The 12,386-nt window shown below is 55.4% G+C and overlaps 1 protein-coding gene and 1 long non-coding RNA gene across 6 annotated transcripts in view; one reads left to right on the top strand and one right to left on the bottom strand.

Annotated features, from left to right (window-relative positions):
- Nucleotides 1–12,386, bottom strand: part of AJAP1 (adherens junctions associated protein 1) — a 144,168-nt gene that overhangs the window by 82,857 nt on the left and 48,925 nt on the right. For 4 of the 5 annotated variants that reach the window (XM_054258734.2, XM_035307487.3, XM_054258735.2 and 1 more), the window contains exon 2: nucleotides 569–1,371. In XM_054258734.2, the coding sequence (XP_054114709.2) occupies nucleotides 569–1,371 (803 nt within the window). Of the gene's footprint in view, nucleotides 1–568; nucleotides 1,372–11,971; nucleotides 12,274–12,386 lie in introns of those variants that run through there. The other variant, XM_078332972.1, reaches the window with a different exon arrangement.
- LOC144577138 (uncharacterized) lies at nucleotides 1,566–8,549 on the top strand. Its single transcript, XR_013520438.1, has 2 exons — nucleotides 1,566–1,780; nucleotides 3,592–8,549. It is a non-coding gene; the product is annotated as an uncharacterized LOC144577138 (long non-coding RNA).

Here is a 12,386-nt window from a genome sequence, read left to right as displayed (position 1 = left end):
TCTTCCTTTTACCTGGCCTTGGTCTTGCTTGCTATTTAAGGCCGTTCCTGATCCTCAGCTGAGGTCAAGTTGGCAGGCACCCTGCCCCCACCCACGGGTCCCACACCCTTGAAGGCTTTTGGAGACTCCCGGAGTGGGGAATCCTTTACTCTGTCATGAGACAAGCAAGCTTCTTTACTCCCTGGGCCGGCCCCAGAGACTAAATTCTACGATTCTGGAAGGAAGATATGGCAATGTGTGGTGGATTCTGCCGGTCCATACCAGAGGCACGAGGGGAGCAGCACCTGGCAGACCTGGCTGGTCCCTGACAGAGGTACGAGGGGTGCAGCGCCCACCTCTAGGTGCATACTAAGGAGGGAAACTCTCCCTTCTCACAGCCCGATTCCTCTAGGGCACGGCCTGTATCTAACTGTCTACACGTGCGTGCAAGCTTGTGGCTACATCATGCTTATATCTCTCAGAGCCTCCGCATGTGACATCACCCCCGGGACATGCAAGCCTCTCTCCTGAGTCACACCCCCAGCCCTCAACCCCAAGCAAACCCAAACCAGAAGAGAGACGGCCATACCTGAGGCCTCCCCCAGAATCCTTGGGGGCTGGGTGGCTTCCCCACTGTTGCTGGGACTGGTGGCAGGCTCTGTTGTGCTAAGCCCACCTGGGATCCTTCTCCGGGGATCCAGGGACTCAGTGAACCCCTTAGTCTGCAGCGTCATGGGGGTGGCTGTGGTGGTGGCAGTGGTGGCGGCCACCGTTGTCTTCCGTGTCTGTAGGATGGAGACCGTGGTGGGGCCGTAGATGGCTGGAAGTGTGTTGGACTCCAGGCCCTCCTCGTCCCCCGTGGGCCCCCAGGCGATGAACTCAGTCTCTGTGGTGGGCCGACTGCCTCTGGAGTCGAAGCTGGTAAGGCCGTCCCCCTGCAGGTGCCTCTTCCCCCGCCTCAGGAGGGCCTGCTGCTCTGGGGCCCCCCCGGCCACCGCGGAGGACGAGGACGAGGACGAGGACGACGAGGCGATGGAAGGGCTGGATTTGGCCACAGCTGGGGGCTTGGCCAGTCCTGCCTTGGGCACAAGGGCGGCCACCTGGTCCCGGGGCTTGTGAGCCCGTCTGGCTCGGGACACCTGCATCTGTCCATGGGTCCGCTCCACGCGGGGCGGCCGGGGGCTCCACACGGGGGTCGGGACCCGCGCTGGCTGTCCACTCCTAAAACTCCACAGTCGGGGTGGCCGGGGCGGCGACCGAGGCAGGAGCCAGAACTCGGAGCCCGGGCCCAGGGCCTCGCAGGTGGGCAGGTCCACGGCGAGCTGAAACATGGCTATCAGTATCCAGGCATGGCTTCCGAGGGGGCGGCCCGGCCAGCGGATGGACATGGAGCTGTGTGGGGGGAAGGAAAGAAGACCAGTCAGTGGACGCTGAGCGGGGGGACTGGGCCCCGGGGCCCTCTCTCTCCAGCCCTCACTGTGCCAAGGTCGCTCTTCTCTTGCAGAAAGAGCTCCTCCTAACTTCAAAAGGAAAGCCGAACCCCTTCCTTCCTTTACTTCAAAGGCTGACTCACGTGCGGTTTGTTCATCAGACCTGAAAAGCACAGTGCAGGCTCGAGGGTGCGGGGAGCTCTTCCCGGTACTGCGGGGCTGGGCCCTGCCAGACACAGCTTGGCTGCTCACCGGATAGTCCACTTCACGGGAGGGTAAACTGAGCCTCAGAAACCCCCAGCCTTCCAGATCAGCCTTGACAAGATCTGAAAAGACCTGGAGTCCCTCCTTCATTTTGCCCATCACATGACGTAAGTGAGAGGGTGGCAGAACAGAACGCCGGCCTCTGCCTGGGACCCCAGGGCCAAGTGCTTTCCTCTAGGTAGCCCAGGCCACCTCCCACCCACTGGAGAAGCCCCTCTCCCCAGGTCCGGGGGGGCAGAGGTCTCAGGCTCCCAGCTTGAGCGGCAGATGCTTCCTGGCACCTACGCCTGCCAGGCCCTCCCCCTGCCCCTCACCCAGAGCCCAGCATGGGTATTGTATGTAAACAGGCATTGCTTGAAATGCAGTACATGGAAAAGCTTCTTGCTTCGAGCCTCCCTGGATGGTACTCAGGGAAATGAGATCTGCTCTGGATAAGCTGGGAGTTTATTGACCCGAAGTGTTTGTTCTGTTGACATTTCCGCTCCCCCTGTTTATCTGCAGCACCGGTGCCCTTTGAAACCCTGTTATCCACCTCCTCAGCTCCCAGGAGGGCTGGAGAAAGGGCAAACCTGGGCGACTCGAAGCAGGGCAGGGCTGCCTCTCCAAGCTGCAGGGTTGCAGGGGAGAGGCCTGGATGGGCAGGGCAGAGCCTTGGTCTGCCAAGCCGTCCCTCCCCAGTTCACACGGAGCAGCTCTGTCACCAGGCCTGGAGTCGCTTCCGGACCAGTGGACGCTCCAGTGTCACGTGAAAACCAGGGCGAGGCACAGAGCCACGTGGAAGGGCTCAGAGGAGCCAGGCCCACGCTCCCTCTTCCACCAGCACAGATAATTGAGGACTGATTATAGGTGTCATTCAAAGTCAGCTCTCATCACCAGCCTCACGTCTGAAAGTTAAAATGAATCCCAAAACTGTAATGACTGCCTTGGGTGGGGTGCAGGTGGAGGGTGTGAGGGTGTTCAGGTGCCAAGTGCCAGCCTGAGGAGCTGCTCAGAGCCAGGCGGGGAAAGTGAGTTGGGCAGAGTTTTTCTGTATAAGGCAGTGAGTGACTTCAGGAAAGAAGGCAGCTGTGTGTGTCCTTGCGATGTGTGCATGGAAGTGTGTGAGTGTGTGCGTGTAGGCATGCACACATATGTGAGTGTGTGTGACTGGATATGAGTGTGTGCACGTGAGTCCAGCTGAGTGTGCCAGTGTGAGATTGAGCCAGCATCCATGAATGTAAACACGCATCTGGGGTGTGTCCACGAGTGTGAGAGACTGTGTGGGTGAGGGCCAGGGCGTCTGTGTGTATTTGGTGTGTGTGTGTGTGAGTGTACTGCTATGTGACTATGTCCGTGTGTGTGAGTGCATCTGTGCGTCAGTGTATATGAGTGTGCAAGTGTGTCTCTGTGTAAGTATCTGTGTATTTGTGTGTGGTGGTATCTGTGTGCAACTGTATCTGTGTGTCCCTATGTGAGTGTGCAGGCCTGTGTGAAAGTACCTGTGTATTTGTGTGTGGTGGTGTATGTGTGCAAGTGTATCTGTGCATCCCTGTGTGAGTGTGTGTCTGTGTGAGAATATTGGTGTATTTATGGGTATTGGGGTGTGTGTGTACAGCTATCTTTGTGTCCCTGTGTGAGTGTGCAAGTGTGTCTGAGTGTCCATATGGGAGGCTCTATGTGTGTGTCTGAGTGGGACAGTGCAGCTGTAGCTGCGTGTGAATGTGTCTCTGTGGGCACACCCTCCATTCAGTACTGAAACCCTCGTGCCCAGGGCAGACTCTCCCTGATATCTGGGGAACAGATGGCCCTCTGGTCATCAGGAGGGTGAGAGAGAAACTCTTGCTACTGAGTGCTAATTGAAGAAAGGACTAATCCCCAAACAATAAGACTTGTTTTTTTTTTCTTTTTGTTTGGCTTCCTTTTTTTTTTTTTTTTTCAGTTTTTTAATGAGAACGGAGGTACTTTGCTGCAGACAGGAGAAGCTCCTCATTGTGCTAACCCTCCCCGTGTTTCTGCCGGTGTGCAGTTTCTCTGCAGTAGCAGCCAGTAGCAGCCACGCTCCGGCAGGGACCAGGACCGCCACCACCACACGGAAGGATTTGGGACAGGCTTAAATTCCCCCATATGCACACTAAGGTAACTCCTCCGTGGCTGCAGGTGACCCAGTGAGGATGGGAGCTGGGTTAGAATCTCTAGTTCTTCCATGACCTGCAGAGCTGCATGTGAGTCTAGCCCCCAGGAAGATGAGATGCTGCTCTGAGCAGTTGTAAGACCTCACCAGACTCCACCATGGTCTACCAGGCCTCATCAGACCCCACCACACTCCACCAAGCTCCACCAGCCTCACCAGGCCCCACCAAGCCTCACCAGACCCCATCAAGCTTCACCAGGCCTCGCCAGACTCCACCATGGTCTACCAGGCCTCACCAGGCCTCACCAGGCCCCACCACACTCCACCAAGGCCCCAGCAGCCCCACCTGGCAGGCTGAATCAAAAGCTGTAACAAGCAAACCTGCCTGCCATCAGCACTTAAGAGAAATATTGCCCCAGGAAATTAAACCCATAGCACCCAAGCCTGTGCTCGCCTCCCTGGCATAACTTCACACACAGGATATTTCTGTGATTTTTCACCAATCATGGCTGTAATTGGTTACTATAGAAACCCCCTCGTCTTCAAGCCACCCAGCTGTTATGCAGAAAAACCAACGATTTGCAACAGTGGCCAGGAGAGGTCGATCTGCTTTTCCTCTTCAAGTCCGGCTTCTTCCTTTTTAAGTGATTGATTTGTTCAGAGAGGAAGAAAAAAGAGGTAAGGTGGACAACCAAGAGAGAGGCGCCAGCAGCCAAGAAATGTGGGGAGGCAGGGGGAGCCCCTCCCACAGGGAGATCTGTAGGGGTCTCCACTCATCTCTGTGCAAGGCCAAGGGTGTCCCAGGCTCTGCGTTGCCACCACCTGCCTGAGCTCCATGTGCTGCCTAGACCTGGTCCTGGGACTCCTGCGGATGCCTCAGTGAGAGGCTGCAGCCGGAGGAGGATCTGGCTCTATCTCCAGGGACCGGGGAGCAGAACAAACAATCTCTGTCCTCATCGCTCAGGTGGCTCTGAGACGAGGCAGAGGCTGGACCACTCTTCTTGCTTATCCTTCTCAGCCTGGGGCTGGGCGCTGAGCGGCTCTCACTCTGTGATGAACAGGCTCTGGGAGGGCCTCACCACAGGAAGGCGTCAGACCTTCACTAAGATGGCAGGCACCCCCATGCCTCGTCGGGAGGGAGTCCCTGCAGCACAGCTGCTCACCACGCCACCAACCACCAGGAGGCCAGGCTTCAGGGTGGGCAGAAGTGGTACCGGGTCCCCCAAACTCAAGCATCTATAGGCCCCTTAAAAACACATCACCCATGTCACACCCAGAGAGAGCTACGAACAGAAAGACAGACAACACAAAGTGTTGGTGAAGACACAGGAGATGGGAGAGCTAGTACTCTGCAGGTGGGAATGAAACCCACAATGCCCCTGGGCAAAACAGTTTGGCAATTCCTTAGAACCCTAAAAATGGAGTTACAGCAACCCGGATGCCCCCTCTTAGGCATGGACATCTGTCCACATGAAAACCTGCACATGGAGGCCCGGGGCCACACTCCTCCCAACAGCCAAAGCTCACACAGCCCACGTGTCCATCAGCTGAGGAATGGATACAGGGAATCTGGCCTGATGATACAATGGAGTGTTGCTCAGCCTTTAAAACTGTAGAAGGATTACTTGATCTTATGCTTCGATGTGGCTGTACCTTGAAAACCCTGAGAAACGAAAGAAGCCAGGCACTCAAGGCTACGAGGCACACAGTTCCATTTCAGGAAATGAAGAGTGGGCAGATCCATAGAGACAGAAAGATGAGCCGTTGCCCCAGGCTCGGGAGAAGGGTTCTAGGGTGAAGGGTTTCTTTTTGGGGTGACAAAATGTCCTGGAATTGTGTGTGGGGGTACTGAACAACTCCATGCATATATGAAACCCACTAAACTGTACCCTTATGTAAAAGTGGGTGAGTTTTTTGCAATGTAAATTATATCCCAACACAAATCAAAAGGAATGTGTGCAAGGGTTGGGGGACCATGTGTGGTATGTGGCATGGCACCCCAATCCTGGCCCTGGCGGATGGGTGGAAGGCAGGGCAGCCCCGGAGCTGCAGGCATGTGGGCAGGAAGAAGCCATGGAGACTCTGGCTTCATCCACCCCGTCCTTGCTGGGACACCCTGAATGTGCGACAGGGCCCTGCCTGAACACCTGAGAACAACATCCACACCCTTCAGGAAGGGGTGGGAGCAGCTCCCTCTCAACAGCTTCCAGCCCATGATTTTCAAATGGAGAACAACACTCTTTGGCCAGCCACCACCCAGCTGCTTCCAAACGGGGAGCGATGGCTCCGTCTCACTTTATTTTCTAGTTTGTGGCTTTCTTGCTTCTCTTCCTTTGAAATTTTTATTGAAATCTTTTTTCCCCAAGAACAGTTTAATAACGTTTGCTGAATTGAGATTCAATTCACTACCTTCTGTGTATTTTCTTCACAGAAGAAAATCACTGTCAATTAAGGGGACAAAGACATCTCTTCCACTTACAGCTGCGCCTTTCCTTGAGCCGTGAGCCTGCAGCATCAGCCTCCTGGGAGCAGCTGGTGTCTGCCTGGCGGGAGCACAGGCACAGTGAGATGCAGGCCAGGCCCTGGAATTGTTCCACAGGGGAACAGCCCAGAACCTTCAGGGTGGGACGGGACCTGTGCCTGTGGTCAGCCCACCCCAGGTCTTCCACGAAGACACCCACTTCCCGTGACTCCTCCAGGCCCTGTCATTCTCTGGCTGTGGGGCCTGGGGGAAGGATGTGTGTTTGATAAAGTTAGCCAGGCCTGGGCTTGTGGCTTCCCACTCTGCAATCCCATTTTTCTGTCGTTCTTACCAGTGAGTTGGGGCAGGTGGGCTCTGAGGCCTCCTCCTCCCCGGTGAAGAAGACCCACGCTTCCGCGATCAATATAATTCACAGGGCACCGCTACAAACCATCCCCAGAAAGCAGAAGGAATAGACACAGACATATGTGTTCTACGACACAGCAGTGTCATTGGCTTTCTGTGAGTCCATGCTCTTCTGTGGAAGGCTCCACCCTGGAGGTGGACCTCCCTTCCCCGGGGGGCCCAGGGTCTACCCCTCAGTCCCCAGTGACCCGTGTCCAGAGGCTTCCTGACTCCCACCCTATCTCTATTGGTTTGCTTCGAAAAAGCTTTTCATTTTAGAATAGTTGAAGATATTCCAAAAACTTCCCAAAGAGCCCAGAGAGTTGCTGGCAACTCATCTCCAGTTTCCCTTCAAGACACACCTTAGGCCACCATGGCACAGCGCCATGCTGCGTGACCAGGAATGACACACATGGCTTGAACTTCCCTGGATTTCACTTAGCGTCATTTTCAGTCCCAGAAACCCATCCAGAATCCACGTGGCAGAGGGTCTCTGTGGGCTCCTCTGGGCTGTGATGGTTTCTCAGGCTTTCTCTGTGGCTGATGACCTTGACAGTTCCATGGAGGACTGGTCAGGGACTGCATAGAAAGCTCCTCTTCATCGACTGATTGGTCTGAAGATGTGACCAGCCTTCTGTGTTCTGGGGGAAGCCCATAGGGGAAGCGTCCTCTTCTTACAGGACGCCCAGGGTACCTGCTCTCAACAGGACCCCTCCCTGCCGAAGATGACCTTGAATAGTGTTTGCCAGGGCCATTTGCCAGGTGCTGTCACTGGGAAGGCAGTCCTGCTCTTCAGAATCTTTGGAAGCAGGTCACCAAGCACAGGGCACACTCTTGGAGAGGGAGGGGTACTCACTTAAAAAAAAGAAAAACTCTTCAAAACTTCCCTGTCCAGCAGCTGCAGAAGGCAGGCGGGAACAGGACCGCCTAGCATAAGGGGTAATTATCACGCACACAGTGAAGGGGGAACAGGGAACTATGTTTCCTTTCCTTAACACCTGCCTACCTTCAATGTTCCAGATGTTTCTGGGCTTTGGAAACATACAGGGCATTGTGGGGAGAAGCAGGGTGGAGGGTCCAAGGCTGCCCGGGCTCCTTCTGGAGGGCGGAGAGCCTGCGCTGTCAGGGATTCCTAGCCCAGGGAGCTTGGGGAGGCAGGAGGGAGCCTTCTTGGAGATTTGTTCTCAGAGACGTTTGCATGCATCTTCTCCTGGAATATGGCAGTGTCTTCTGCTCTTTGCAAGGATGAGAAATCCAGGGATGCAGGCTGGGGGTCCCACAGAGCTGGTGGCAAGCCTTCTGTGACTGAGGGGGCTGTGTTGGCCATACCCAAGGGCCTCTTTCACACCATCCTAACCTCCCTCGGGCTGATAAGATGTGAGTCCACCAGGAAGAAAGCTTTGATGTTACATGGGATGCAAGATTTCGGCTCACATGTGAAAATGGCCTCATCCCTAAATTCTCCTCTGATTCCAAGTTCCCTGGTGGTTCTGCCCTTGAGAGAAAGGGAAAGTGTCTCCCAAAGCAGAGACTTCCATCCCTTCCCCCTCATACAAGAACCTCTGACTCCCTACTTAGGAGCAGGCTTGCCTCTTGTCCCCCAAATCACCACCTGGTTGGTGCAGATGGTTTCCCACTGAATTTCAGAGCAGAGACCAACCCCTCTACTCAGGAGACACAGTCTCAGTCCCCAGCCCTGGCACAGAAAGGGAATACCCTTTCATCTGCAGTCCCTGGTTCAATTTCCCTAATGAAAACACATTAAGCCATGATTCACTTTCACGGCATTCCCAGCCTGATGTCATTGTAATGTCCTGTCAGAGCTACTCCAAGCTCTACCTCTTGGTTTAATATGATTAAAAACATCCCTCCCTTTTGGAAGGGAGCTCCAGGTTGCCTAGAAGGCTTTCATCATCAGAGTCCCATACACGTCCTGTGCACACGCGATATTTGACTCATGGAGAAGCAGTAGCATGGGGATAACTCACTTGGGTTGGACAGAAACCTCCAGAATGACAAAAGGCCTTTCTGAATCCCATCATGGAGTCTCTGGCTACTCTCCTTCTCCAGAGCTTGGAAACCAGCCATGGGGGTCTGGAGTCCTCCCAATGCCCCACCCTGAGGACAGCAGGTCTAACTCCTGCTCTGAGGTCAAGGTCAAGGAAACTTCCCCAGGTGGCTCTGGGAGGCAGCCCAGAGCCTGGGGTGGTACCAGGACAGTAGAGAGGACAGCACCCAGCAGAGGCTCCTACCATGAGCCCAACACCTCCTCCCGGCCCCAGCACAGCCAAGTGCCACACTCACAGGGAGGGGCACACCCTGAAACTTACAGGCTGCCCTCACCGAGAGCCCCGGATGGGAGGGATCATGACAGTGGCCTGGTCCAGCCCACTCCAAGGCATTTTCCTTAGGCTGTCCATGCCTGGGACCCCAGGAGGGGTTGTGAGCCTTCCTGGAGGGTCCCACGGTCCCGCCCCTGGGAAAAGCAGTGAGCTAAGCGAAGCCAAGCTCTTCAACTGACCTCTTTTCCACAGAACCTCCTAGAACTGGCGGATGGTACTGTGCAGGCCACACATTACAAAGTGCTCATCTTAATCCAAACCTGGAAATGCCGCTGTCAGACCCAAAAATGGAGTGGCCTGACTCAGGTCACAGTGAGCTGGTCTTGGATCTGAGCCCAGAGTCTAAGCCTCAGGGAGCTTGAGATCTCTGATCAGGAATGAGAGCCCTGTAGGAGCAGGGACACGTTAGAACTCTGGGGACACGTTAGAACTCTGGAGACATGTTAGAATGCTGAGGACATGTTAGAACTCTGGCAACATGGGCCGGGCGCGCCATGGCTCACGCCTGTAATCCCAGCACTTTGGGAGGCCGAGGCGGGTGGATCACAAGGTCAACAGATCAAGACCATCCTGGTTAACATGGTGAAACCCCGTCTCTACTAAAAACACAAAAAATTAGCTGGGCAGGATGGTACGTGCCTGTAATCCCAGCTACTTGGGAGGCTGAGGCAGGAGAATTGCCTGAACCTAGGAGGCAGAGGTTGCGGTGAGCCAAGATTGCACCATTGTACTCCAGCCTGGGTAACAAGAGCGAAACTCCATCTCAAAAAAAAAAAAAAAAAGAACTCTGGAGACATGTTAGAATGCTGGGGACATGTTAGAACTCTGGAGACACATTAGAATGCTAGGGACACATTAGAATGCTAGGGACTGGGGACACGTTAGAACACTGGGAACACGTTAGAAGTCTGGGGACACATGAGAACACTGGGGACATGTTAGGATGCTGGTGACATGTTAGAACTCTGGGGACACGTTAGAATGCTGGGGACACATTAGAACCCTAACTCTGGGGACACGTTAGAACACTGGGGACACATTGGAACTCTGGGGACATGTCAGAATGCTGGGGATATATCAGAACACTGGGGACATGTTAGAATGCTGGGGATACATTAGAACTCTGGGGACATGTTAGAACTCTGGGGATATGTTGGAATCCTGGGGACATGTTAGAACTCTGGGACATAACTAGAAAACTAGGGAAACTCTAGGGACATACTAGAAAACTACATAAAAATCAGTAACTCCTGTGACCCTTAACTTCGGGGACTACTTCCCCTGGGCAATGTGTGAATGGCTGTGCAGGACAGGGCATGGGGGGGAGGAAAGGGAAGGAAGGTGAAGTTGGCTGTGCCCCGTGTGGAGGGACCTGGGGCCAGCCCTGCGCCTGGCAGGTGCCACCGGCATCCACACAGCATCGCAGCCCAGCAGCACAGCAGCCTCAGTGAGCCACTTGGCCCCTTTCTGCAGATCATACCAACAGCATCCTGTGGCACTGTGGACCACTTAGACATGTCATCGGTTCTCATCTAAGGGTGATTTTGCCCCTCGGGGCATTTGGCAGTGTCTGGAGACATACTTGGTTGTCACTATTCAGGTTTGCTACCAGTATTTAGTGACAGAAGCCAGGGACGCTTCCACACATCCTGCAGTGTAGACACCCCACCACAAAGACCACAGGGCTGGGGCGGGGAAAGCTGGTGGCAGGGGCAGCGCCTGCTCCTCCCAGGCCCAGTAAGGGAGGAATGATGAGAGGCTTGCACCATGCCGCTCTCCATGACTGACCTACACCTGTTCCCAAAACAGCATGGCGTGGGAGTGACACGAGACAGCTTTGATTCTTGGCACCGCAACCTGCCAGCTGCATAAGTGTGACTAATCCATGTAACCACCCTGGGCTTCGGTTTTCCCACCTGTACACCTGGGCAAACAGGCACCCGGAGCAGCAGGGATGTTCGGGAGACTAGACGGCGCATGTCTGAAGCCTGGTTCTCTGTGAGTGCTCACGGGAGCACCCCGCCCTCCTCCACTCCCGTCCCCTTTCCCCAGGAGCTCTGGAGCACCGAGTCTGCAGCAACTTTGGGGCACGGGGGATGTTGCTCGGCAGCCTTCGCAGGTGCTTGGAGGAGACTGAAGGATAGCAGCAGCGCTGGCGTTCCGGTTGCCTGGGCAACGTGCCCACGAGCATTCCGGAGGAGTGAAGTGGTGACAAGCAGTGGGTGGGCAGGACGGTGGGTGGCAGTGTTCTCAGTCCCCGGGAGGGGAAACCTGGCTCCGTGTCTTAGCTGAGCCCCTGCTGCTGAGCCCGACTCCCCTGTCCCCTCGCAGGACAATTTCACAAGAGGGCAGAGGGGTGGTCATTCCAGACCAGCTGCCCCACCAAGGGCCCCACAGGTCCCCCTGATTCAGCCTGCTCCTCCCTCACCCCAAATCACGTTTGTGCTCTCTGGACAGCACTCAGTATGTGAGCAGCTGCAGCCTCAGCAGCTGGGCAGCCTGGCCAGGTACCCCAGGCTGTGCTTCCCCTGCCTGCCTGGACAGAGTTCCCAGACTGGGCCCTCATCATGAGATATCCCAGCCCAGCGTCAAGCCCTATCTCTCCTCCATCTCCCTGTGAGCAAAGGGACAGACTGGCAAGAGACATGAATGGGGCAGGAACAGATCTCACTGTCTGGGAACCTCATCCCCGGGGTGTCAGCTCAAAGTGAGGAGGCACAGAATAGCTCTGGGAAGGCGAGGTCTATTGTGCGAAGCCCAGGGAGAGGTTCTCAGCTTGGGCTCCACAGAGGATCCTCTGGGGTGGGGGAGGAGGGAGTTAGGAACACGCTGAGGACCAAGCCTCAGGCAGATCCACTCATTGGGCACCTGTGGGGCGAGGCCCAGCATCGAGGTGCATTGTGTAAACCCCTGGGGTACATCCCGGGGTGAGAGCTGAGGAGTGCCCCCGGGGCCTCCCTCAAACCTGGTTCAATCCTACCTTATGTCTATTTCAACAGGAGATACAGGATGTGAGCGGTGGGCAAGAAGGGAGCCACAGGCCGGCCGGTGATGAGGGCCCCTCAACAGCAAAGGAGGTGGAACAGGAGCACACAGCTGTCCCCGCACCACGTGACATGGCCCCTTCCGGAGCCTGGGGCCCCTCAGCCCAAGCTGCCAGGCCAGGAAGACGCTTGGGGGAGAGCTCTATGCATTTGCGCAAAGACACAAGCGCCATCGCATAGAGGCATCTTTAACTAGAGAAAGCCAAACTGAAGAGGACGGTGCGCAGAGAGAAAAGACAGCGTAGGATGCTAAAATAATACCCCACATGGATTCAGCACCAGCTACATGCCAGGCACTGAGCTAAGCATCTTACAGGAATTGTCTCATGCCGTTCTCACAGTAACCCTAGG

The sequence above is a fragment of the Callithrix jacchus genome, chromosome 7 (assembly GCF_049354715.1).
Source record: "Callithrix jacchus isolate 240 chromosome 7, calJac240_pri, whole genome shotgun sequence".
Taxonomy (NCBI): domain Eukaryota; kingdom Metazoa; phylum Chordata; class Mammalia; order Primates; family Cebidae; genus Callithrix; species Callithrix jacchus.
This window is presented reverse-complemented; position numbering and strand designations above follow the sequence as displayed.